General features: G+C 41.5%; 1 protein-coding gene across 3 annotated transcripts in view; it reads right to left on the reverse strand.

Moving 5' to 3' along the window:
- Window positions 1–26,808, reverse strand: part of CACNA2D1 (calcium voltage-gated channel auxiliary subunit alpha2delta 1) — a 683,749-nt gene that overhangs the window by 127,032 nt on the left and 529,909 nt on the right. For all 3 annotated transcript variants that reach the window (XM_073328631.2, XM_073328632.2, XM_073328633.2), the window contains exon 11: window positions 4,135–4,293. In XM_073328631.2, the coding sequence (XP_073184732.1) occupies window positions 4,135–4,293 (159 nt within the window). The remainder of the gene's footprint in view (window positions 1–4,134; window positions 4,294–26,808) is intronic.

Consider the following 26,808-nt stretch of genomic DNA (forward strand, 5'->3'; position numbering starts at 1 on the left):
TGCCATTGTCACATGCAATCTCATTAACAGAAATCTTGCCCAGATCAGGCTGTAAGGAGTGGTTGAAACTAAGGGGAGAAGGAGCGGGAAGGGAGGATGGTGATTATATTGGAATTGGGTGGTTGCTGTAGTTTGTCACATATGCATCTTGATGTACAGCGTTGGCTCTTTCACTAGGGCAAAGGAGGTCTAACTTCACTCTCTTGCTGAAAGGATGAGGGAAAAGGGGGTTCTGCCAGTAAAAATAAGTGTCCCGCACAGTGACTGCAGGACAGCCTACTGTCTCCTAAAGTAAAGAAGTGGTATGAAACTGGTGCCTGTGTATATTATTTAAATACTATATATATATTGAAAATGTATGCTTCATACCATAGCCATACTAAAGCATGATATTTTATAACAGATTTGTGTTTATATAATAATGGGTTCATGTGTGTTGGGACAGGATCTCTCTTCACACTGCGATAAATGGCGTTTACTCTGCATTAACACCATTGCTACTTAGAGAAGAATTTTCTCCAGAATATATCATTAATTGCACACTTTATCCAATCTATTGCTATAAATACAAGAATCATATTATCCGTACATCCTGTTTAGTTTAAATAACTAAATGGTCTATTTTATATTTAATTATACATTTTGCAATATTGGTGATATATTTTTCATATCTATATCTAGATAGCCAATATTGCAAAATATAATATATATTTGCTATGTATTAACAGTCTCCTGCATTGTGATGTAGCGTTATTCTGTACTAGCATACTTTCCCTGTTTCCCTAGAGTCCCTTTGCGGGGTAGTCTAAGCAACTACAAGAGGAGCTTTTCCCCTCTTTCCTGTTCCTTCTGGGTTTATCTTCATGAACCCTGTGTTAGTGAGCAGGTTTATGCAACATTCCTTACCTGTCAATTACATCAATCTATATTACAGCACAGCTAGGGTCGCCAACTTTCTAATCACACAAAACCGAACACCCCTGCTTCTTCTCTGAGGCCCCACTCATGTCCTCCCCTTCTCTGAGGCCCCACCCCCGCTCACTCCATCCGCACTCCCTTCGTCGCTCACTCTTCCCTACCCTCACTCACTTTCACTGGGTTGGGGCAGGGGTTTGGGGTGCGGGAGGGGGTATGGGCTCTGGGCTAGGGCCGGGGATGAGGGGTTTGGGGTACAGGAGGGGGGGCTGGGCTGGGGTGTGTGAGGGGCTGGGGATGCAGCTCCAAGGAAGCGGCTGCCAGGTCCCCATGGCCTCTAGGTGCATGGGCGGCCAGGCAGTTCTGCGCGCTGCCTTCGTGCCCAGAGGTGCCACCCCCTGCAGCTCCCATTGGTCGTGGTTCCCAGCCAATGGGAGCTGCAGAGCCGGTACTCTGTGTGGAGGCAGTTTGCGGAGCCTCCCAGTTCCTGGCTGCCCCAGCACCTAGGGGCCACAGAGACTGGCGTCCATTTCCAGGAACAGCACGGAGCCAGGGCAGTTAGGGAGCCTGCCTTAGCCCTGGGCCCCCACTGCACCGCTGACCGCACATAAAGAGCCGCCAGAGTTCCTTTTCGACTGGGCATTCCGGTTGAAAACCGGATGCCTGGCAACCCTAAGCACAGCCCACTTAACCTCCCAGCAGCATAGGGAAAAAGAAGACTCTCCTCTGCCCGTGTGCAGATGTGCACACCTTGTGTCTGACTGAATACGTGTAAGGGGTGCTATTTCATTTCTGCTGTCCCTCCCCCCAATCTCTGAGTGGGAGGCTCCACTCTCACAAAAGTATGGGCCTGCACAAGGGGTGGGGGAATCTTTTATGGATTCCCTTCCATATTTCCATTCCCTCTCCTACCCCAAGGAGCCAGCAGGGAAGGCACAGATTCCCTTACACGGCCTGGGCTGGTTGTAAAATTCACAGTCCAGCCCATTGTGATGGTTTGGCCACCCACCATGTTAGAGACTTATAACTAAGTTAAAAATCATTAACTTACACGTGAGTTTAATTTACACCTTTTCTGCATTTTCACTGTAGGATTTGATTCATCTTGTCAGAGATTCGTCTATTAAAGAATTCATACTACCCTCTGACAAGACGAAATATTGTGTCTCAGATGAAGATGAAAATGTGCTAAAATACATCAGAAACCTGAATGATTTTCTTGATGCTACATAATGACAGGATGTCTCTCTATTTTAAAAAAAAAACCTTTCTGACCCCCCTCTTAGGATGCTAACTGTCTTCCATTCTTTATTTTATTTTATATTTTTAAACTTCAACTAAGCAAGCAAATAGGTAGCCATCTTTTTTTTTCTTTTCTTTAATGCAGGTGCTACTATGTTCATTTTGTGGATAAAATTGCTTTACTTTGAAATAATTATCACACCCTTAAAAATTGAGTTCCCTTACCTTTATTTCTGGAATATAGCTTGATGCATGAAACTCTATGAATGCATCTTGCACAATGAGTTTTCATGTAATTGGGGAAGAAAAAAGTGAAGCAATGCAAAAACCTCCTACTTGGAATCACAATAGACCACAAAGTGATTTACAGAAAAATTCCTTCTATAGTATTCATTACAATAGGGTAAAAATTAATTGTACCACCAAATCTAAAGAACATTGAGTAAAGATTCCTTTGCAAATATAATGTAGAAGAACAGTAGATAACACCGACTCACAAATCAGCACATCAGTGTTACTAATGGCGTGCCTTAATTTATTTAAAAGATTATATTAAAATATTTATTTCCATCCAGCAATATTTCTAGAAAGGAATTTTCCTTTAGGCACAAAGAAGGCAACACTTGTTTAAGCGTGAAAGTGAGTTCAAGTGGTTGTCATCCACAGCCTACGTAATTATAATAAGACCTTGACCTTTTAAAATATTTAGCATCCTTGGAACTTATTACTAAGTTGACCTGTTTGAAATCATGAACATAAAATAAAAATAACCATATTCATAATCATGTTATCTTTATAAATCTTCATTATCTGATCCCATGTAATTTTATATGCTTGTCTCTAGAGTCTATAGCCGACTCCATCAACAGCTCTTTATTTCTCCAGTCAGTTGTATCTGCCAGAATTTGGAGTGGACAACTGCAATTCGTTAACCTCACTAATCTCTTAAATTCCCCAAATATACATGTCCACCACATCCATCCATCATTCACATGCTTACAGAACATTCTGTGGGCCTCAAAATACCCATAATCTCAGCAACAACTAATACATGTTCTTCCAATAACAACCATCGACCCATCTTCTTCTAGTATTTTATTTCTCTTTACCTTTGCATTTAGCTTTAAGAACAAGTGCATCTTATGACTTTGCTGTATTCATTACTTTCAAATTAGAACTTCTATTACTACTTCCTAGTGATTATTTGTTAAGTGCTAAGAATATACTCTGTTCCCTATCAAACATAACCCACAGAGTGTCTCTGCTCTGAGGAACATACAGCTCTAAACAAAACTAAAACAAAACAAGTTGGGAATATTATTTCACTACACTACTAATTAGACAGACACTGTGTGGGTGCAATATGGGAATAGGTAACAGAACCAAAAGATGGAGCCAATGCATTTCCCCCCAGGTGAGATTGATTTCTTTCTCCCTTCCATGTTTTAAATAGTTTGGAACAGTCTCTTTCCACTACCTAATATCCCTTTGCCAGCTAATACTTCTTTGCAATCAGATAAGCATGCACTAGGTATAAAATAAATTAAATCAGGAAAGGTGGATGCATTAAACATGACTGAGGGACACTCTAAACCAGGGTTTAATTGAAATATTAATCTGAGATGTAATAACATACTTTCTTCTTTGAAAACTGGCAGCAATGCAGCCAGTACTGAAGCCATGTGGCAAGTGGGAGAAAAGCCCATTGAAAAAAGAAGCCCAAAGTGAAACAAAAACAGTACATCACAGTGACAAACCAGTTTCCCCTTCACAAATCTTAACAAATCAAGCTGAGTGGAGCTCTACTAAGGGAAAGCATGCTGATGGGATACATTTGCTTGCTAAGTAATTGCATCATAAAATATATCACACTGTTTACGACTTGTGGAGCATTCAAAGTGACCATCTGGACATTAAAGTTCTATTATCACAGATCAATAGTATAACAGCACAGAGGGAAAACTTTGTAATACTTACATTTAGCAACTGTTCAAAAGCATAGCTAAAGCCTTTCTTGTAGTCAGTGATTCCTTTAGCTGAGATTTTGTAGACTGCCTCTTTCAGCTTCTTCTTGTTCCTCACATTAGCTTGGACAAGATGATTAAAGCAACTGACGTTCTGAGCGTTATTGTTAAACTGAAAAAGAAGTAATAAAGAACATTAAAGCCAAGAATGTTGGCTTAATTTCTTTTTTTGCTCCATATTTCTAAGTGCTGAGGGCCAGATGCTGCCTTCAGTCCATACATGCGACTCCTAGAAATGGGTGACCCTGAAAAGATTCAGATGATGCAATAACGCACACAAACATTTGGATACTTATCACAACTTTATCCAGAACATCAAAGTCTCTTGAAACTTCAAATTTGGGTAGCAAATGTTATGACTCTCTCCAATTTGTCCACTAAAGTGTAGTGCCCAGCTGAGGTCTGTACTGTTCTACTTGGCACTGGTGAGGTCTCAGCTGGAGTTACTGAGTCCAATTCTGGGCACTATGCTTAAGGAAAGATGTGGACAAACTGGAGAGAGTCCAGAGGAGAGAAACAAAAATGATAAAAAGTTTAGAAAACCAGACCTATGTGGGAAAGTTAAAAAAACTGAGGAAGTTTAGTCATCAGAAAAGATTACTGTGGGTGGAGGGGATCTGATAACAGTCTTCAAATATGTTAAGGCTGTTTAAGAGGATATTGATCAATTTTTCTTCAAGTCTGAAGAGGACTGAAGGTAGGACAAGAAGTAATGGGCTTAATCTGCAGCAAGAGAGATTTAGGTTAGATATTAAGAAAAATGTTCTAACTATAATGATAATTGAGCTCTGGAATAGGCTTCCAAGGGATGTTGTGGAATCCCCATCACTGGAGGTGTTTAATAAGAGGCTGGACAAACACCTGTCAGGGATAGTCTAAGTTCACTTGACATTGCCACAATGCAGGGGGCTGGACTTGATGACTTCCTGAAGTCCTTTCCAGACCTACGTTTCCGTGATTTTATGAAAATGGATATTCAGTCCTTTACTTCTAAGACCAGATCCAAAGCTGAAATAAGCAGAAAAACTCTGACTGGAGTTTCAATGGCCTTTGGTACAGACCTTACCAGTCGAACAGAAGTAGGAAGTTCAGAGGCATAGAAAAAATGCAATAAAATTAAAAAAAAATGGGGAAAAAAGGTTGAAAGTTCCTTGAAACTTTTACTCCTTGGAAAAGGTGTGAGTCAAGTTTTAGGTTGCTTCTTATTTTATCCAAACCCAGCTGGCCCATCCCGAAACCTATCATCACACAACGGGAGCTGCAAATCAAGATCAATTGCTATATATGGCCCACAAAAAACAAAACACTCTTGGCAAAAATAAGCACATCACGGAATAGATATACATAACAAGGCAATTTTTAAACCAGGTTTCCATTTGTGTATTATGCACATGCTTTTATTTTTTAGTGCTATCACTCATGATAGATGGGAGATCCTAGCACTTGATAACTTCTAGCACTCATGTGACATTGCTCAAATATATACATGCAAATTGTTTGTATGGAAAAGTTTTGCCTGCTCGAGTGGAGGTCATTTTGTGACCTCTTTGAAATTTGGTCTTGTATGTGGTGATCTATCGTGTATTGCGGTAGCACCTATGAGCCACAGATATGCTCTTGGACACCACTGTGCTAGGTGTGGTACAAACGCTGTCCTATATTGCCTGAACATCTCTTTTACATTCAAAAACAAGTACAGTTGACATACATTATCAAAAAAATGTTTTCCTGCCCAAAGAAATTTTAATTGGTTTGACTGAACATAAATACTAGGCACAACAGATACTTGCCATTTTATATGCTTCAAAATGCTCACTAAAGCTGTTTCCTACCACTCTATAAGTGTATGGGGCCTTAAAGAGAATGCCAATCATGTAAAGTCACCTTTGCATAACTCGGCATCAAGCCCTAGGAGTTTAATTCTGTCCTTACATCCTGAACACCTCTATTTAACCCACTTGTGTTGCACTCAGGGTAAGTAAATAAGAGGAGATTTTGACCATTGATTTTACATATTTTGCTGGGATGCTGAAACCATTTCTATTTTCTTATGGTATGGTAAATTCAAAATTAAAAACACCAAAAACTGATTTTTCTGACACAACAGGTTTGATTTAAACCAAAGAAGTAAAGAAATTCAGAGTGCCAGTTTATAGACACACCTCATTTTATCCAGGTGCTAACAGAGCACATATATAATGGGTAAATACTAAAGATGTGCAAAAATTTAACACACACACACACACACACCCAACTCCCAAACAGGACAAAACACCTGATGCTAGTACAAACCCAGAGTTTGAGTGGAATTCTGAGCAAACCTGCCAAGTTGTTATATTTGGTGTAAACATTATAAAACTCATTGGCTATAAAGTGTTTCAACCCCAGATCAGGAATTTCTAGTTTTAATGGTTCACTTGTACCTGAAATCAAAGCAAAATTCAGGGGTGCAAAATCCAAGCAGACCCAAACCAAAAAGATTCCTACAACCTCACAGGAATTTGGTGACACCCCACAAAAAAAGGTTTTTCTCTACTGCTCCTTTATCCATGTATAATATACCAACCTAGAGTATAGAATTTTATGAGAGTCTCCTTCTAGTAGTTAGATGCAGTGACTACACCAGCTTCCTCTTTTTTCACAACTAAGAGTGCGCCTGTTGCTCACAGAAGCCTCTGGTTTTAGTGGTGGTGATCTGAAGATTGAGTCCCCATTGACAGGTATGGTGTTTGCACATTACAATTAAGGATATAGCATTAACTTTAGTTACTCATCTTAACTTTGATTTTTTTGTTTGCGTTGTCAGCTCCTTTCAGTATAGCAATCTTTTTATGACAAAGTCAGATTCTAAAGTTTATCCTTGAACTATCAAGTCCTTTTCTTATATCAGACAGTGGAGACTGATAAATAAAAGCATAAAACTAAAGAGAGAGAACCTCTAGAAGAAAAATACAAACATCACTCAGGACTGTACATGGATGGATAGCATATTTCACTTTGTGTGTATCAGTGACTGCAAACATTCACCTGTATTTGAAACAAGATAAATAGATACAGAGATAACCTAACAGCACAAACAGTTTGAATGCCACTCAGATGTTATTTCTGATGTGTTGGAGAAATATATATTAGCCAGTCAGCTATTTGTATAATTGTTCAAATACATACAACACAATATATTCATTTGACATTTGTGTCCTACTATTTTTGAATATATATGTATACACAATGCTAACAGGAGATGCACATTATTAATTATAGTTCTAAGCATGGAAGAAATATTGGCACATAATCATATTAGGATGCCAAGCTCTGCAATCATTCTCAAAAGTGACAATATTTTGTGTTTTATATATTTAGTATGTGGTATAAAAACATCCTTTGTGCTCTGATCAGAGCAAATTTTTTTATCGTACATTTCAGGATTGACTTGCATGAAGAATCCCAACACCACACACGGAGGAGATAGCACTTTCTCTAAATATTTTATAGGTCTAATTACTTTAGCTGTCTGTAGTTACCATTTTCCTACCAACAATGAATTTAGGCAAATTTGAATTTATAATCAGGACAAAGCTACTGTAGACATCTGTTCAGGGAGTGAGTCAGGTTATTAATATTTGCAAATATCGAATTCTTGAAAAATCTGTTCACTCATTTGCATTACATGGAAGACAAAATATGTGCTTACATTGTGTGATCATACTGTACTATTCTTTCAACTACATTAAATATTGTAGAAACATGTTGATTCACAGTGTGTATAGGTAGCGTGAGTGTGTGTGCAATGAAGAGGATGACATTTGCCTCCAACAGTCTATACTTTACAACTAGGGAATCATTTTCTAATATTCTTGTTTTCATTTATTTAATTTTATTATGCCTTTAATAGTTTAGCTCTGGATTTCATTTGCTGTGAAGCAATTGTTTATACTACGGGTGTATGTGTTAGCTACCATAGGCAGGGCTGGCGGCAGTGCCATCTGGTATTATTATCCGACTCTTCGCATTATAAAGCCCTGTTTTCAGTTACTTAGAACTTTGCCAGATTTTAACTGTTCAGGCTGAAATTTTATATGCTGCGTGTCAGCCTTAGGCTGCTTTTAAAATAAAGTTTCAGGCAAGACATTTCAGCCATTTTGAAAAACAAGACTAGTGAAAAATATATCCCTCACCAGGTCCCTCATGCAAGGCTCTTAAGCAAATTAAACAATCCTGGGATTCGGGGGAACATCCTCTCATGGATCAATAACTGGTTAAAAAATAGAACACAAAAGGTAGGAATAAATGGTCAGTTTTCACAATGTAGAGATGTAAGTAGCGGGGTCCCTCAAGGATCTGTAATGGGACCACTGCTGTTCAACACATTCATAAATGATCTGGAAAAAGGGTTGAATAGTGAGGTGGCAAAATTTGCAGATGATATAAAATTACACACAATAGTTAAGTCCAAAGCTGACTGAGAAGAGTTACAAAGGGATCTCACTGAAATCATAGAATCATAGAATATCAGGGTTGGAAGGGACCCCAGAAGGTCATCTAGTCCAACCCCCTGCTCAAAGCAGGACCAATTCCCAGTTAAATCATCCCAGCCAGGGCTTTGTCAAGCCTGACCTTAAAAACCTCTAAGGAAGGAGATTCTACCACCTCCCTAGGTAACGCATTCCAGTGTTTCACCACCCTCTTAGTGAAAAAGTTTTTCCTAATATCCAATCTAAACCTCCCCCACTGCAACTTGAGACCATTACTCCTCGTTCTGTCATCTGCTACCATTGAGAACAGTCTAGAGCCATCCTCTTTGGAACCCCCTTTCAGGTAGTTGAAAGCAGCTATCAAATCCCCCCTCATTCTTCTCTTCTGCAGGCTAAACAATCCCAGCTCCCTCAGCCTCTCCTCATAACTCATGTGTTCCAGTCCCCTAATCATTTTTGTTGCCCTTCGCTGGACTCTCTCCAATTTATCCACATCCTTCTTGTAGTGTGGGGCCCAAAACTCGACACAGTACTCCAGATGAGGCCTCACCAATGTCAAATAGAGGGGAACGATCACGTCCCTCGATCTGCTCGCTATGCCCGTATTTATACATCCCAAAATGCCATTGGACTTCTTGGCAACAAGGGCACACTGCTGACTCATATCCAGCTTCTCGTCCACTGTCACCCCTAGGTCCTTTTCCGCAGAACTGCTGCCTAGCCATTCGGTCCCTAGTCTGTAACTGTGCATTGGGTTCTTCCGTCCTAAGTTCAGGTCCCTGCACTTATCCTTATTGAACCTCCATCAGATTCCTTTTGGCCCAATCTTCCAATTGGTCTAGGTCCTTCTGTATCCTATCCCTCCCCTCCAGCGTATCTACCACTCCTCCCAGTTTAGTATCATCCGCAAATTTGCTGAGAGTGCAATCCACACCGTCCTCCAGATCATTTATGAAGATATTGAATAAAACCGGCCCCAGGACCGACCCTTGGGGCACTCCACTTGATACCGGCTGCCAACTAGACATGGAGCCGTTGATCACTACCCGTTGAGCCCGACAATCTAGCCAGCTTTCTACCCACCTTATAGTGCATTCATCCAGCCCATACTTCCTTAACTTGCTGACAAGAATACTATGGGAGACCGTGTCAAAAGCTTTGCTAAAGTCAAGAAACAATACATCCACTGCTTTCCCTTCATCCACAGAACCAGTAATCTCATCATAAAAGGCGATTAGATTAGTCAGGCATGACCTTCCCTTGGTGAATCCATGCTGGCTGTTCCTGATCACATGTGACTGGATGACAAAATGGCAGATAAAATTCAGTGTTGATAATTATAAAATAACCCCAACGATACATACCAAATGGATGGGTCTAAATTGGCTATTAGATTCTTGGAGTCATTGTGGAGAGTTCCTTGAAGACAACCACTCAATGTGCGGCAGCAGTCAAAAAAGGCTAAGAGAATGTTAGGAACCACTAGGAAAGGGATAATGTCACTATATATAAATCCATGGCATTCCCAGACCCTGAATACTGTGTGCAGTTCTTGTCAACTCATGTCAAAAAAGATATATTAGAACTGGAAAAGGTGCAGAGAAAGGCAACAAAAAATGATGAGGGATATGGAACAACTTCCATACAAGAAGAAATCAAATGACTGGGACTGTTCAGCTTAGAAAAGAAACAACTAAAGGGGAAATATGATAGAGGTCTATAAAATCATGAATGGGATGGAGAAAGTGAATAAGGAAGTGTTATTTATTCCTTCGCATAATACAAGAACTAGGGGTCATCCGATTAAATTAATAGGCAGCAGGTTTAAAACAAACAGAAGGAAGTACTTCTTCACACAATACACAGTAAATCCATGGAACTTGTTGCCAAGGACATTGTGAAGGCCACAAGTATAATTGGGTTTACAAAAGAATTAGTTAAGTTCATGGTCCATCCATGACTATTAGCCAAGATGATCAGGGACACAACCCCATGCTCTGGGTGTCCCTAGACTTCCAACTCCCAGAAGCTGGGAGTGGATGAATCACTCTATAATTTTCCTGTTCTCCTTCTTCCTGAAACATCTGGCACTGGGCAATGTCAGAGACAGGATACTAGGCTAAATGGACCATTATTAGTCTGACCTAGTATAACAATTCTTATGTTGTTGTGCCGTATTAATTCTGGTGATCTTTTCTTTGAGGAGCTCTAGTGTCCCCAGACTTTGGAACAGGGACTTGACATTTGGCAGGAATAGCCTTTGTGTCAGGGATGTGTCTTTTACTGTCCCTGTGAAACTCTGCTCAAATTTGACCAAGTTATAAGCCTTTGAAAAATCACTTCACAGTTGCTAAGTGGAGACTTCTTAGAGTTTAGCAGGTAAAAATCTCTAAACAGTCTGTCCTCAATGAGCATGATCCAGCACCTCACAGTTCCTGCAGGTAACCGGACTACACGTGCGCCCTCACCACAGAATGACTGTTCCAGGCCAGGGTTACAGGGGAGAAGCTGAAACTGAGAGCTGGGTGCTACTCTCTCCTGAGCTGTCAATAACCCCTCTCGGTGCACAGGCAATGTGGAGGAGGAAGCTGCCGGACACAAAGAGCTGGACTGAGATAGAAAGGAGTAGATTGGGACAAGGAGCCTGGTGAGACTGGGACTGGAGGTTGCAGGGAGTCTGTGAGTTCGTGGTGGGTGTCCAGGAAAGGCTGGGCACAGAGAACGAAACTGAGGGCCAGAGGCATAGGGGAGGCTGGGACTGGTTGTGCAGGGAGACTGAGTGCTGGGGAGGGAAATGGAGGAGGTGGGTGGGCTGAGATCAGACGAGAAGGCAAGATGCAGGGGGAGAACTGGGATTGGCTGGGCAAAGAGACTGGGACCAAGAGCCAGAGAGAGGGGATATTAGGACAAGGTACCAGGAAATGGTTGGGGTAGGGGACAGATTGGTTGAGGAAGCCATGGAGGTAGACTAGGTCTGGGAGCCAGTGGTGATGGTGAAACAGGAGTTTGTGTGGTGGGGGGCAACTGAAGGCAAGCAAGGTAAGATGAGGAGGGGGAACTGAAACTGGCTGGGCAAGGAGACAATCAATGGGTTGAAAAAAACTGGGACTCAGAGCAAGAGAGAGAGAGAGAGAGAGCCTGGAGGAGAGACAAGGAATGGCTGGGCAAAAACAAATGGAACTAGGATAAGAAGCTAGGGGAAGTGAAGAAATAGAACTGGGAAAGTGATAGGATGGATAGGTCAGAGCAGAAGGGGTCCCCCTCAGGGGGAATGTGCAGAAGAGTCTGACTACTACAGCACACTCCTCCCAGAGCCTTGAATGGATCACAAGTTTCCTGTGGCTCACCATTCTTCCTTTGTCAGCAAACATCTGTGAAACCTACGGGCATCCCCCTCTCTGTACATGTAGCTACATGCCAAAGTGAAAAGGCAGGCTGTGTCCACACTGTGGTGTGTAGTTACACGAAACACTGAAAAGCTCTGGTGGGGAGAGGCAGAGGGGACTCCAGCAGCAAGGAGTTGGCAGAGTCTTTCCCTGCTGCCAGAGCCTAGCTACACACAGCTTGCTCCTCGCTGCAGGTGAAGCCTCTGGTGGGAAGGAGACAGCAGGGAAAGACACCAGCAGCCAGTTGCCATAGCCTTTCCCTTCTGCCTCCCCTGTGTCAGAGCCTTCACTACCACGTGTACCTATACATAGGATAGACACAGCCCACTCCCCGCTGCAGGGAAAGACTCCACCGGGGGAGGCACCAGGCAAAGGCTCCAGCAGTGAGGAGTAGCCAGAGGCTTTCCCCACCCCGCCTCTCCCCTGCCTGAGCTTTTCCCTGTTGCCAGAGCTTTCCCTTGTGGCAGGGAAAGGCCCCAGGAGCAGATATGGCAAACCCACGAAAACACGCAGAAATTGGGATTGTTTTTGGCTTAATTGGCTTGTAAGTTGCTTGTTGGCTAGTTTTTGGCTTGTAGCTTGTTGCAGCTTTTTTTTTTGTTTGATCGGCTCCTGGAAAGCAGGGGCAAGGAGAGGCAAAGAAAGGAAAGGGGCAAGCAGGGGCAAAGTGGGGAGAGAGTCAGGGGTGGACAGCAGGCTCCCCACAGTCCCAGACTGCATGCTGGAGGGATCTAGTCATATATAGTGTTGGGTTCTTAGGGATTGGCTTGTTTTGGCCTTGTTTTGAAATGGGATTAGCTTGATTTTTGGCTTATTGTGAATGTCGGGGTGCTTATTTACCGTGTGAAAGTTGGCAACTGTGCCCAGCAGCTGGACACTCCCTTGCTTAAAAATTGCAGTGTAGATGTTGGAAACATTCCTTGGGTATGTAGAGCGCCACGTAGCATCTATAACCTACAGTTCGGGTGTGTCTTTACTCACCTAGGCAGTGCCTCATCACCTACACTGGTATGTATACCTGTGCAAGGGTGGCATGCACCGCACACACTGCCATAAGTATAGACGTAGCGATAGAGAAACACAACACATTACTGCTGTCAGTTACTTTGTTAGCTCTAATGGCCGAGGTCTGTGTGGTGGAGCTAAAGGTTCCCACCTAAGATCCCTCTAAACTGCGTGGCCGTGCAGCAGGCTATAAAGGGCCGTGCAGCCACAGGGGCCTGGAGAGGAGAGAGGCAGGGCGTGGGTGGGGACTGGGAAGGAAGCAAGTTGGGGTGTGCAGGGCTGCTGCGGGTCCCTTCCCCAGAGCTCTGCGCTGCTGGCAGGGAGAAAGGGGAGGGGCCCCTTCCCCGGAGCTTGCTGCTGCTGCAGCCAGGGAGAGGGGTTGGGGGAGTCTTCTGGCCCCTGTCCAGGGGGAGTCTTCTGGCCCTTGGGCAGCCTGCACCCCAAACTCCTCATCCCTGGCCCCACCCCACAGCCCGCACCCCAGCCCTCGGCCCCAGCCCAGAGCTCCCTCCATCACCCTGAAGCCCTCATCCATGGCCCCACCCCAGAGCCCGCACTCCTACCCCCAGCCCAGAGCCCACTCCTGTACCCCAAACCCCTCATCCCCAGCCCAACTGCAGAGCCTTCACCCCCAGACACAGCCCTCATCCCCAGCCCAACTGCAGAGCCTTCACCCCCAGACACAGCCCTCACCTCTCACACCCAGCCTGAGCCTCCTCCCGCACCACAAACCCCTCATGCCCGGTCCCACCCCATGACCCCAGAGCCAACACCCCCAGCCAGAGCCTGCACCCCAACCCTCTGCCCCAGCCCTGAGCCCCCTCCCACACTCTGAAGCCCTCAGCCCCATCCCCACCATACATAACCTCCATATTGGTGCACATAACAAAATTCATTCCGCCCATGCACCTAAAAAATTAGAGGGAACACTGGATCCTGGCAGATGACCCATGTAGGTTTTAAAAGATGCCACATGATACAATTTCTAATGTCTAATTTGCTTTTTTAAAAAAAACCTAGGAAACTACACTCACAAAAACTATGTTGAAAGAATATTAGGATTGCCAAGTCAAGCACTCAATAGTTAGGAAATGTCTGAATTAAGGTTTCCTATACTATCTTACTTTGATTCCCTTGTGCATATGCATTATGACACTGTTTTTAAATACATGCTTACATACTAATTCTTACACAGCCCCCTGGCTCATTAAGTATACAGGCTAGATCTGCACAGGGGAAAAATCAGAACTGGCTGTTGTTTGTAGGACCTTCACCTTCTTAGCTGCAGACTTCGGAAGGTGTTGGAAAATAAGGGCAAGGAATTGCAGGAAGAGAAAGGATGGTCTCATGGTTAAGGCAGTGAAATGCTGCCCTGGAGAACCAGATTCTATCCCTGACTCTGCCATTGGCTTCCTATGTGATACTTGAAATGTCACTTAAACCAAACTGTATACAGATTATCACTAATTGTGTAAGTTCCTCATTATCTGGTGCCGGACCTGAGACCTTCAGGTCTGATTTACAGAAGTTCTGAACACTCACAGCTGCAACTGAAATCAATGGGAGCTGTACTTTGAATACACAAAGGAGTATATAATGCTAAGTATTCTAAATAATTAGATCCTAAACATCTCAAATTAGGTACTCAAAATTAATGGATGCTTTTGTCCTTCATCTCTCTGTGCCTCAGCTCCTCAACTATAAAATGGGGATAATAATTTCTTCATCTCATGTGAAGATAAATTAATCAATTGATTGTGAAGTACTGAAATACTATAATTATGAGCACCATAGAAAACCCCATGAGGAAATTAATAATTCTGTTCTCTGAACAATGAGGATAAATAGCTGCTCATAAAGTATGCTCCATCCATTCTGTGCATAGACTGAGGCAGTGGTGCCCTGGAAGAAATAGCATGTGATCGTGTAATTAAATACGGTATCACAACACATACAGACCTGGTTGATGAATTGTACAGGCAACCTTAAGTGTAGCATTTCCTAACTTTTTTTTTTTTTTTTTTTTTTTTTAATTCTTGGCTTTACAACCTTAACGTTCTTCTAACATAGTTTTTTTTGGGTCCAACATGCACGCACACACACAATTTTCCAGTAAATTAATTATTACCTCTGAATCTTAGATGTAGTTAAAATATATATGTTAATTATAGGGTTTGTCAAATTTACAATATATGTCAAAGCAATATGACAACAGATAATTACAGACGAGGACCAATTTCTTCACTAGTATTTAAGAAAAATGTGTAGCAACCTCCTGTGTTTAAAGCAAGCATCTCAGGCCTGTGATACCATAAGCAGTTATGGAATGATACCAAAGGAAACAATGCATGAGGTGGTTTCCAGGAGGCAGAGCGTAAGTGGATAAGGTGATCTCTGTTTAAAGAATTCCTGACCATACACATGTTCTATATTGTCACTCAATACATGCTCTTAGGTTACTTAGAAAGTACTTTAGTTTTCAATGTCCTAAAATCACGTATGTGTGGATGTGTACTGCAGAACTGGCAACTACCATATCAACACCAATTGTAGAAGACATATGAATTACTAGCCGGTATTAGCAATGCTCTGATCATGCACCATTTTAAATCAATGGGAGTTTTTCCATTGACTCAGTAGGAACAGGTCCAAGGCCATAAAGAAAGACATGATTTTGGATAATGAAAATAGATAAGTTGAAAGGAAAAACTCTTGCAACTGGTACTTGCACTTGCAACTGGTACTTCAGTTTTATTTTAGGTTTGGTATTAAAAAATACTGCTGATTGTATTTCTGTTGTTCTCATACACAGTCATGGCTCTGGGAACTTGAATGACGATCAGGCCTTAAAACTGATGAAAAGATCCCTCCCCCACCCTCCTGCTTTTTAGTACAGAATCGTTCCTCCAGACAAGGCCTGGAGCTGATATTTTAACAAAAGACTAAGTAAAGCCAGAGAAGGTTTTAGTTTGGTAGGGATTCTGAATGACATCACAGGCACTGATCATGATGATTCTGGTTATTAAATAATCTATAGTTTGGAATATTTTACAATGGAGATGAGAGAAAACATCTTAAAGTAAACAGTTGCTCATCAGACCCCAAAATATAATAAGCATCAAGTACTAAGTCATGCTATACCAGACTAGACTACCAAGCACAAATTGAAGGGAAAGTTTTTTTTTGGGGGGGGGGGGTTAGTATTGCTTCTTTTTTAATATTTGTTAAAGATACATTAAAATATGCATTTCAACGGGCAAAAATGGCAATTTCTGAGAATGGGAGTCTTCCTCTTTTATCTGAGTTTGGAGTTCATTTTTAGTCACACTTTGGGGCTTTTAGATGTTAATTATAGCAGTGTTATAATAATGCTGTTCTGTAGTATCCTGTTCATTTCATGGTAACTTTATGTTAGAGAACAGTTATTTTTCATCCACAACTCAATGATATCCAGTATACTTATCAATAAACCAAACAATAAAATGAGTTGTCTAATATATACATATTGATTTTTTAGTGTTAATCAAAAGTGTTTGTTCAATAATTATTAATTGGTTAAAATTCAGTGGTTGATCTTTAGCAACAATGTGAGAATCAAGGAGATGGGGGGAGAAAGTACAAGTGAGAACAGGGAGAAAGGCAAAAACAAGGAGAAGTGGAAGTGACTGATAACAGGGATCAACAGTCCCACAAACAAGTAGCTGTCCTCTACATTTAATCTGCTCAACAGTGATATAGCCATAGGCGGCTTGGTTCTTCACAGCCATACACCTAGTGCCAAGTAATTGTAAAACACTACCCAATCAGAATGGTAGCATATTAATACTTACTTTGCATGGGTGTAAATGATGCAAAGTGGCAGCAGAAAATCAGGCGCATAGTGGGAAGAATAGCACAGCTGGTAGACATCATTTACAGGATTTTCCCTGCCTGAGTTGTAGCTGGGGGAAAAGTATTTGCTTCATTGTCTGGGAACAGATTTTAATTATAGGAATAAAGAAGGCCTTGCTTTATTGTGAAGGGCATCTTATGTACGTCAGCAGATAGCCACTGAGTGCAGTGCGGCTGAAAACTCTCACTAATAATGTTGAAGTTTCTGGGGCAGTAGCTCTGTGCTTGGGGAATATTTACTGAGCCTCGTAACATGTTTTAACTCTGGCCAGAAATCTAGGTGCAGGGTTAGGACCTAAGTAGAAAGAGACCTAGGGTGAAATACTGGCTCTGTTGAAATAAATAGGAGTTTTTCCATTGACTTCAATGGGGCCAGGATTTCACCCCAAGACACCCACCTTGTCTCTTTCTATCACTCACTCAACACCTAAATATCATGGTGATTGGGTGCATTCAAAAGATAAACAGATAAATCCTTTAAGTGTAAAAGTTTTATTAATTTATTTTGTAGGGAAGGTGCTATCATTTACTGGCACTCCAAGGCCCACAAAAGCCCATGTAAACTAAGTCAGAATGAGAAAAAAAATCAAATCTGTTTCAAACCGGTCTTGCAAATGTGCATGCAGCTCCATCTTGCTCCTTGCTGTATGTGAATAAATTCAGTTGACATTATGATGGTAGTGTTTGCTATACTATATATTCTTAGGCCTCCATGTACAATTGCACATGTCATTTTTTGTTGTTATAAAACACAAGTTTCAAAGTGCCACATTAACTAGAGAGTATAAGAAATGTATTTGTTGTTTTCCAATATCACTGTTGTTTCATAAGTCATCCTTGAATTAATGTAAAAACTAGGGCTGTCGAGTAATGAAAAAAACATTACATCGTGAAATGAAAAAAAAATTACATCGCACAATGAAAAAAATTACATCACGCGATGAAAAAAATGGAAGTGAGAACATACGAATGTTTAGCATATCTGGCACGTAAATACCTTGCAATGCCGACTACAAAAGTGCCATTCAAATGCCTGTTTTCACTTTCAGGTGACATTGTAAATAAGAAGCTGGCAGCATTATCTCCTGTAAATGTAAACAAACTTGTTTGTCTTAGCGATTGTCTGAACAAGAAGTAGGACTGAGTGGACTTGTAGGCTCTAAAGTTTTACATTGTTTTGTTTTTGGGTGCAGTTATGTAACAAAAAAACCTAAATTTGTAGGTTGGACTTTCACGATAAAGAGATTGCATCACAGTACTTGTTTGAGGTGAACTGAAAAATACTTTTTTTTGTTTATCATATTTACAGTGCAAATATTTGTAATCAAAATAATATACAGTTTGTATTATTTGCTGAAAGTGAAATATATATGAAAATGTAGAAAAACATCCAAAATATTTAATACTTTTCAATTGGTATTCTATTGTTTAACAGTGCAATCAAAACTGCAATTAATCACTATTAATGTTTTACATCACAATTAATTTTTGAGTTAATCGCATGAGTTAACTGCAATTAATCAATAGCCCTAGTAAAAACCAAACAAGTAAACAAAACTCCTCTATTTTTATTTTGAATATGGTATATTTTAGCACTAATCTAATACTTTCTCATCTTCACGTTGCGTAAGCTTTGCCAGGCAGCTGATTTTGTTCATTCCTTGCCCCAGTTAGTGCTGCCCTTCAATGGTTTATTGATACGGTTTCCTAGTACATACTCTGTTTTCCCAAGGCATCTCTCCCCACCTACTTCCCTAAAATTGTTGATAACTGTTGGTATGAGGGTGTATGTGACGTGAGAAATAGCTAACAAAACCATCTATATGTTTTCTTCTGCATCAATAGGGGAACAGGAAACTATTATTCTGTCTTCTTATTTATATGGCCCTGATCTAAAGGCCATTAAAGTTAATGGGAATCTTTCCAGTGTTAAGGGAATTAGATCTGGTGTTATGTTTATCATCATTAGCCTCTCAGAAGCCTGGTCTGACTTTCCTGTTTTGTCAGTAGATAGCACCTTACGCTCCAGAAGCAACACACACTCTGCAACATATGAGAAGATTGATCGAACATAAGCAGTGCAGACCTTAAACATGAATGACCATGAGAGAATGCTCTATTTAATCAGATATTCTGCATTCTCTGGACCTGTTATGTCACCGTTTGAGATGGGTAGAGTAGGCTGCATTTTGTTAAACTTGGTTGATTGGAGCTTTAGTTTTCAGAAAAGTACAAGTAGGCATGTTTTGGACCAAGGAGAAAATAGGGGTGGTGAGAAATATAATGATGCCCAATTCTCACCCATCTTTAGCCATAAAGCAAACTCTTTATGGTTATCACCCTTGCCTGAAAAAAAAAGACAACATAGGTGAATTCAATTCAGAGTTTTGATGTTCACTATTCCTTTGAGTCATCTGCTATAGTATGCAGTGGAAGAATAATATCAAGCTAGAAGTGTAGATCTAGACCTCGTATTCGAACTGAGGATTCCTACCTAGAAAACATTCACACAATTAATAATTGTAAAGTTCGCTCCTTTTCTAAAGGTTTCTCCCCAGCCTCTGTGCAGATTATGTATAGTCTTTTTCCCCACAGAAATGCTTGTTTGTGGTGATTCTGATTTAGCAGCAGTACAATGTGCTTTGCCCACACAGCAAAACCACAAGTGTATACCGCACTGTTAAAATAGGCTTTGAAGTTATAAACTGACACACTCAAATGCAGTTTCTTATAATAGTAAATGATGACTCACCACATAATTATTAGGTGCACATAGGATGTGAGAGCACAAAACATTTTTGTGCTAAAAGAAGTCTTTCAATTTGCCTTGACCTAATTTTGAAACTTGGAAGGGCAGTATTATATGAGGCAAAGTAATTTTTTAAAGAAAATGTTCTAATGGACAATCAAGTACTGAGAGGACATTACAGTACAAATGTTTGCACGTGGAGAGAAAAAAAAAGGAACACTATCTGATATTCAGCTCTGCCCTTCAAAATCCATTTCTTTTTTGTAAGAGAAGAGTGGAAACATTAAATAGTCTCAGTCTGATTAATCAAGTTTCACAGAAATCTAAGAACCAAATTCTGTTGCAATACATTGAGCAACTATAGCCATACCATGGTGGAGACAAGGGAGCTGAGACCCAAAGAGAGCTATTCCTCCCACCTCAACACTCTGGACCCGGAATCATACAGACCAGACCCGCTCTTTACTGACACCATGGCACATATGGCTTCAGCTCTACCCCCTTCCCCACCCCACCCCCTGCCATGTGACCTCAAAGAATAACATCTGCAGGGAGAAGCTGGCCCAGAAACTCAGCCAGCAGCAGAAAGATGCAGCTATAGCAGGGACCTTTGGGGATTGTTCATATCATCAGTGGCAGACTGCTTTATTTCTGGTTTTTAGTATTCTTTCCACTCTGCAGACTAGCTGTTTGCTGCAATTCCTGTTGTCACAGTTTCTTCACTTAAGCCTCATTCCACCAGCCCTCCATGCTCACTTTCTTCCCCATCTCCCTTCAATGTACCTCTCTCCCTTCATCTGACCTCTTAGCCACTGCCCTCCCAAAAATCAACCTCACTACTCTCGCAAAAAAACCCAACCAAACAAAAAAACCCAAAACCACAGACACCATGGAACTAACCCAATGTTTACTTGGTTTGTATGTTTCATCCTCTTCCCACCAATCCAGAGATGCCATGTTTTGTTCCACTCCATCTATGTTATCTTATGTAAATTTAATGAACTAATTTCCATAAACTTGAGCTTATGGTCAATATACCCTCACCCTGCTTTGGGCAGTGGTGGGGTAGATAGATGCATGCTCAAGGGAGTATGTAAGTGGGTGGCTGCTAGGAAGTAGACTGGTTGCTGAGACATTGAAGGACGAGGGGAGAGTTCCCGGGGTGGAGGACGCTGAGGCTACTGGGGGCAGAGGGCTCCATGGGGGTTCTAGGGAGTAGTAGATGCTGGGACTATTTGGATATCTAAGGAGAGACTGGCTGAGGAGCAGGGCAGGGAGTCTGGAGGTGGTATGAGTCCCCTGACTGTGCGGCTGCTGCCCCCCGTGCTTTCTCTAGCGACTGCTGTCACCGACTTCTGGCTGCGCATTCCAGGCCTTGATCTAACAGCAAAACAGCGGCCTCTAATGGATAAAAGGTGACACTACATGCAAAACACCTGCAGTGTTGCTGCCTCTCAGTTGGATATGTGCGAATCCAGCTAAGATATGGGAACGTGTGACAGGGCTGAGAGATGCGTGATATCTTGCCTACTTAGACTGTAAGCTCTTCTGTCTCTTACTTGTACAATATCTATCTCAATGGGGCCCTGAGTTTGGGGTCCACAGCTGCTATGCTAATATTAATATAATATTCATAATACATAAATACCCAAGAGTCAGGATATACACTTGCTGCAAAAGCAACATTAATGTTATCTATATTCTGGCCAGCAATAGCCACCTGCAGGATAATCCAGTACAAGAGGGTGTGAGGGGATCCATTTCTAGGAAAGGTGTACATGCACAAAACCATGTGAGAACAGAGTGTCTTTGGATCTGCTTCTACATGGGAGGGACAAGGATTAGGGCAGATGACATCTATCCCATGTCTCCAAATTTGAAGGGTGTGTCTTTCATAAGAGGTCTGATCATTCAGAAAGCAAACTTTCACCCTTAATTTGGGTTAATTCTAAATTAGCTCCATAACATCACTTTTATTAAATGCAGAGTCCAAAGGGTTCACTTGTTAATAGTGCTTCACAAGATATCAAATATAATTTTTAAATGGTTGCAATGCACCTAGCATCTGGGATAGTTACTTATACATTTAAAATGATAAACTACCTTAGAAATTTATGGCAGCTATGGATCTGACTCTGCAGGTATCTTGCAGAAAAAATTGCATTGAGCAACACTGGCACAAAATGTTAATTGAACAAAGAAAAAGACACAGGTCAAAATGTCTACTTTTACTGAGGGAAGAAAGTTATAACGAAGAGAGAAGTTGCACATTTGTAAGACAGAGTGTTAGACCAGGAAAACAAGAGTCTTCAAATGTAGACTATAATTAGAGGCCAGCAGGCTGAAGTAAGGAAACAAAGTAGACAAGACTAGTTTTCTATTAGATAAAACAATCAGTTTAGGTAAAATCCTCCACAGTGGACATCAACCTCTTCTTCAGGAGAGGAGACCAAGAGTCTGAAGGTCAAAGAATGATTGACAAAAACGGCTGTAGGGAGGGACAAAATTCAGGGTTATATTTAATTAATCTGAGCTACAATAAACTAAAGAACTGAACTAATTGAAGTACTTCATGTGTAAAAGCCTCCAGACTGCCCTTAGAACTGGTTAGTCCTTCCTTTTGCACAATACTAAAATAGTTCAATGCTCTAGCCAGCTGACAATGTGACAAATACCAGACTCATCCAGGACCATTTGGAACCTCAGACATGTTAAGAAATATCCTATCTGGCCAGTTTTCTGTTATGTTTGTCTCAAATATGCCAGCACTAATTCAATCATTTATCTTTCAATCATGTAGCTATTATAAGCAAAAATATCTGCATACCGTATTTGACAATTGCCATCCATATCACTTATCTAAGAATAGAAATCAAACAATTTGGTTCTCCTGTAGCATTTGGTGATATTATAAACAAGTAAAACAGTAATAGTGCAGGGAAGTACATTCCTTACACTACCTTTAGATGTTTGTGAGAATATATACTTCCCACTTATACAGTGGCTTTTACATACCATGAAACTGAAAAACTGACCTGCTCAGCGTGACACTGGAAGTCTATGGCACAGCCTAGAATAGAGACCAGTTCACTTGACTCTGAGTCCTATTACTAATCCATACGCCAAGCTTCCTTTCACTCTTCAACAGAGGAAAATCACCTGACCTTGTACCATGGTCTTTGTGACTAACTGGACAAAATAACTTTCACCTAATTTGTTTCAAAAAGTATGTGCCATTTTTTTTAAAGTCCACATATATTAATCCTATGATAACAATTATGTCCTATTAATGATTTAAGATCTGAATGATTTAATCCATATTTTATTCAAGAATCATTTTCAACTCATCCATAATAAATGCATGTTGACTGGGCATTCGACACACTGATATTTCCCCCTCACTGATCACATTAAAAGTAATCATACTGAAATCAAGATATTATTGTGATGAAAATAAATTAAGATGGATTTTGGTACTGTGCTGTGGGCTGAAGGAGCCATCTTTGAAAGAATACAGTAGCTGACACTTGCAAGTAACACTCAATTGTTACAACTAGAAGACATGTGTTTACTATGCAAGTCACTTTACAAACATGAATGCAGTTTCCCAGTTCCCAAGTGAAATAGTCATGTATTATTCTTGTTTAATTTGCATGTAAACTGTAGCAAAAGGGGTCTTGTCCAGGTCACATGTGAGTGAGCATCTAAGAGACTAGAAGCTAAGAAGCTTGACTCTCAGTTCCATACATACCACACAGACTATGCTGACAGCTTGTGCCACACGCTCTCAAAGAAACTGAGGAACCACCTGATCAACATCCTCTACAGCAAACAGAGAAAGATTAAGAATGAGTTCTGTGAACTGGATACTCTCATAAAAAAACAACCTTCCACACAAACCTCCTCGTGGCTGGACTTTACAAAAACTGGACAAACCATTTACAGCACACACTTTTCTTCTCTACAAAAGAAAAAGGACACTAAACTATCTAAACTACTACATGCCACAAGGGGCTACAACAGTGGTTCCCTTAACCCACCCAGCAATATTGTTAATCTATCCAACTATACTCTTTAGCCCAGCAGAAAAATTGGTCCTATCTCAGGGCCTCTCCTTCTGTCCCTCCACCCCCACGAACATGATACAGTTCTGTGGTGACCTAGAATCCTATTTTCGACGCCTCCGACTCAAGGAATATTTCCAACACACCTCTGAACAACATACTAACCCGCAAAGAGCTTTCTACCAACACTACAAAAAGAAGGATTCTGTGTGGACTCCTCCTGAAGGTCGAAACAACAGACAGGACTTCTACAAAGAATGCTTCCGCCGACATGCATGGGCTGAAATTGTGGAAAAGCAGCATCACTTGCCTCACAACCTCAGCCGTCCAGAACACAATGCCATCCACAGCCTCAGAAACAACTCTGACATCATTATCAAAAAGGCTGACAAAGGAGGTGCTATTGTCATCATGAATAGGTCGGAATATGAACAAGAGGCTGCTTGGCTGCTCTCCAAAACCACTTTCTACAAGCCATTTCCCTCTGATCCCACTGAGGGTTACCAAAAGAAACTACAGCATTTGCTCAAGAAACTCCCTGAAAAAGCACAAGAACAAATCCACACAGACACACCCCTGGAACCGCAACTTGGGGTATTCTATCTGCTACCCAAGATCTATAAACCTGGAAATCCTGGACACCCCATCATCTCAGGCATTGGCACCCTGACAGCAGGATTGTCTGGCTATGTAGACTCCCTCCTCAGGCCCTACGCTACCAGCACTCCCAGCTATCTTCGAGATACCACTGGCTTCCTGAGGAAACTACAATCCATCAGTGATCTTCCTGAAAACACCATCCTGGCCACTATGGATGTCGAAGCCCTCTACACCAACATTCCACACAAAGATAGACTACAAGCTGTCAGGAACAGTATCCCCGATAATGTCACGGCAAACCTGGTGCCTGAACTTTGTGACTTTGTCCTCACCTGTAACTATTTCACATTTGGGGACAATGTATACCTTCAAATCAGCGGCACTGCTATGGGTACCCGCATGGCCCCACAGTATGTCAACATTTTTATGGCTGACTAAGAACAATGCTTCCTCAGCTCTCGTCCCCTAATGCCCCTACTCTACTTGCACTATATTGGTGACATCATCATCTGGACCCATGGAAAAGAAGCCCTTGAGGAATTCCACCATGATTTCAACAATTTCCATCCCACCATCAACCTCAGCCTGGACCAGTCCACACAAGAGATCCACTTCCTGGACACTACGGTGCTAATAAGCGATGGTCACATAACCACCACCCTATACCGGAAACCTACTGACTGCTATGCCTACCTATATGCCTCCAGCTTTCATCCAGACCACACCACACAATCCATTGTCTACAGCCAAGCTCTACAATACAACCGCATTTGCTCCAACCCCTCAGACAGAGACAAACACCTACAAGATCTCTATCAAGCATTCTTACAACTACAATACCCACCTGCTGAAGTGAAGAAACAGATCGACAGAGCCAGAAGAGTACCTAGAAGTCACCTACTACAGGACAGGCCCAACAAAGAAAATAACAGAACGCCACTAGCCATCACCTTCAGCCCCCAACTAAAACCTCTCCAACGCATCATCAAGGATCTACAACCTATCCTGAAGGACGGCCCATCACTATCACAGATCTTGGGAGTCAGGGCAGTCCTTGCTTACAGACAGCCCCCCAACCTGAAGCAAATACTCACCAGCAACCACACACCACACAACAGAACCACTAACCCTGGAACCTAACCTTGCAACAAAGCCCATTGCCAACGGTGTCCACATATCTATTCAGGGGACACCATCATAGGGCCTAATCACATCAGCCACACTATCAGAGGCTCGTTCCCCTGCACACCTACCAATGTGATATATGCCATCATGTGCCAGCAATGCCCCTCTGCCACATACATTGGTCAAACTGGACAGTCTCTACGTAAAAGAATAAATGGACACAAATCAGACGTCAAGAATTATAACATTCAAAAACCAGTTGGAGAACACTTCAGTCTCTCTGGTCACTTGATTACAGTCGTAAAAGTGGCAATACTTCAACAAAAAAACTTCAAAAATAAACTCCAATGAGAGACTGCTGAATTGAAATTAATTTGCAAACTGGAAACAATTAACTTAGGCTTGAATAGAGACTGGGAGTGGATGGGTCAGTACACAAAGTAAAACTATTTCCCCATGTTTATTCCCCCCCGCCCCCCACCGTTCCTCAGACATTCTTGTCAACTGCTGGAAATGGCTCACCTTGATTATCACTACAAAAGATTATCACTACTTCCCTCCCCCGCTCTCCTGCTGGTAATAGCTCACCTTAAGTGATCACTCTGGTTACAGTGTGTATGCTAACACCCATTGTTTCATGTTCTCTATGTATATAACTCTCCCCACTGTATTTTCCACTGAATGCATCCAATGAAGTGGTAGCTCACGCAAGCTTATGCTCAAATAAATTTGTTAGTCTCTAAGGTGCCACAAGTACTCCTTTTCTTTTTGTGAATACAGACTAACACAGATGCTACTCTGAAACCAGTTCCATAGTGTCTCTCTCTCTGCCACATGCACCCAATTCCCCAGTCCTCAAATTTCTCCTTGAACTTGATCCTTGATATCCTAGTCTATCCTATTTTAACCACAAGGGCAAACAGGACACAAATCCTTAAAGCATACATTCTTATGAGTCTCCTATAACCAAGTTTTATTCAGAAAGTATACACTGCTAATGAAATTCATTCTGAATAATACAGCACTGCCAGAGAAAAATCTTTGGTTTCACAGATGATGTATAAATTGATGTACATTTGAAATTCTCTCTTTATATATACAGATCCAGAGGGGTAACGAGGATTTCAATCTGCAGTTCAATGTTACTTTCTTTTGGGGAGCATGGCAGGCAATTTAAATACAAATGGAATATTTAAATTGACTTTCCTCCTTTTATTACATGGATATCCAAAGTGTCCCCTTCATCCCATTGCCCGGAGTGAATATTACTTGCATTGCGAGTAAAACACGCAGGCAGCATCCACGAGGGCATCAGAAATGGCAGCATTAAGACTA

Source organism: Lepidochelys kempii, chromosome 1, assembly GCF_965140285.1.
Source record: "Lepidochelys kempii isolate rLepKem1 chromosome 1, rLepKem1.hap1, whole genome shotgun sequence".
NCBI classification, from domain to species: domain Eukaryota; kingdom Metazoa; phylum Chordata; order Testudines; family Cheloniidae; genus Lepidochelys; species Lepidochelys kempii.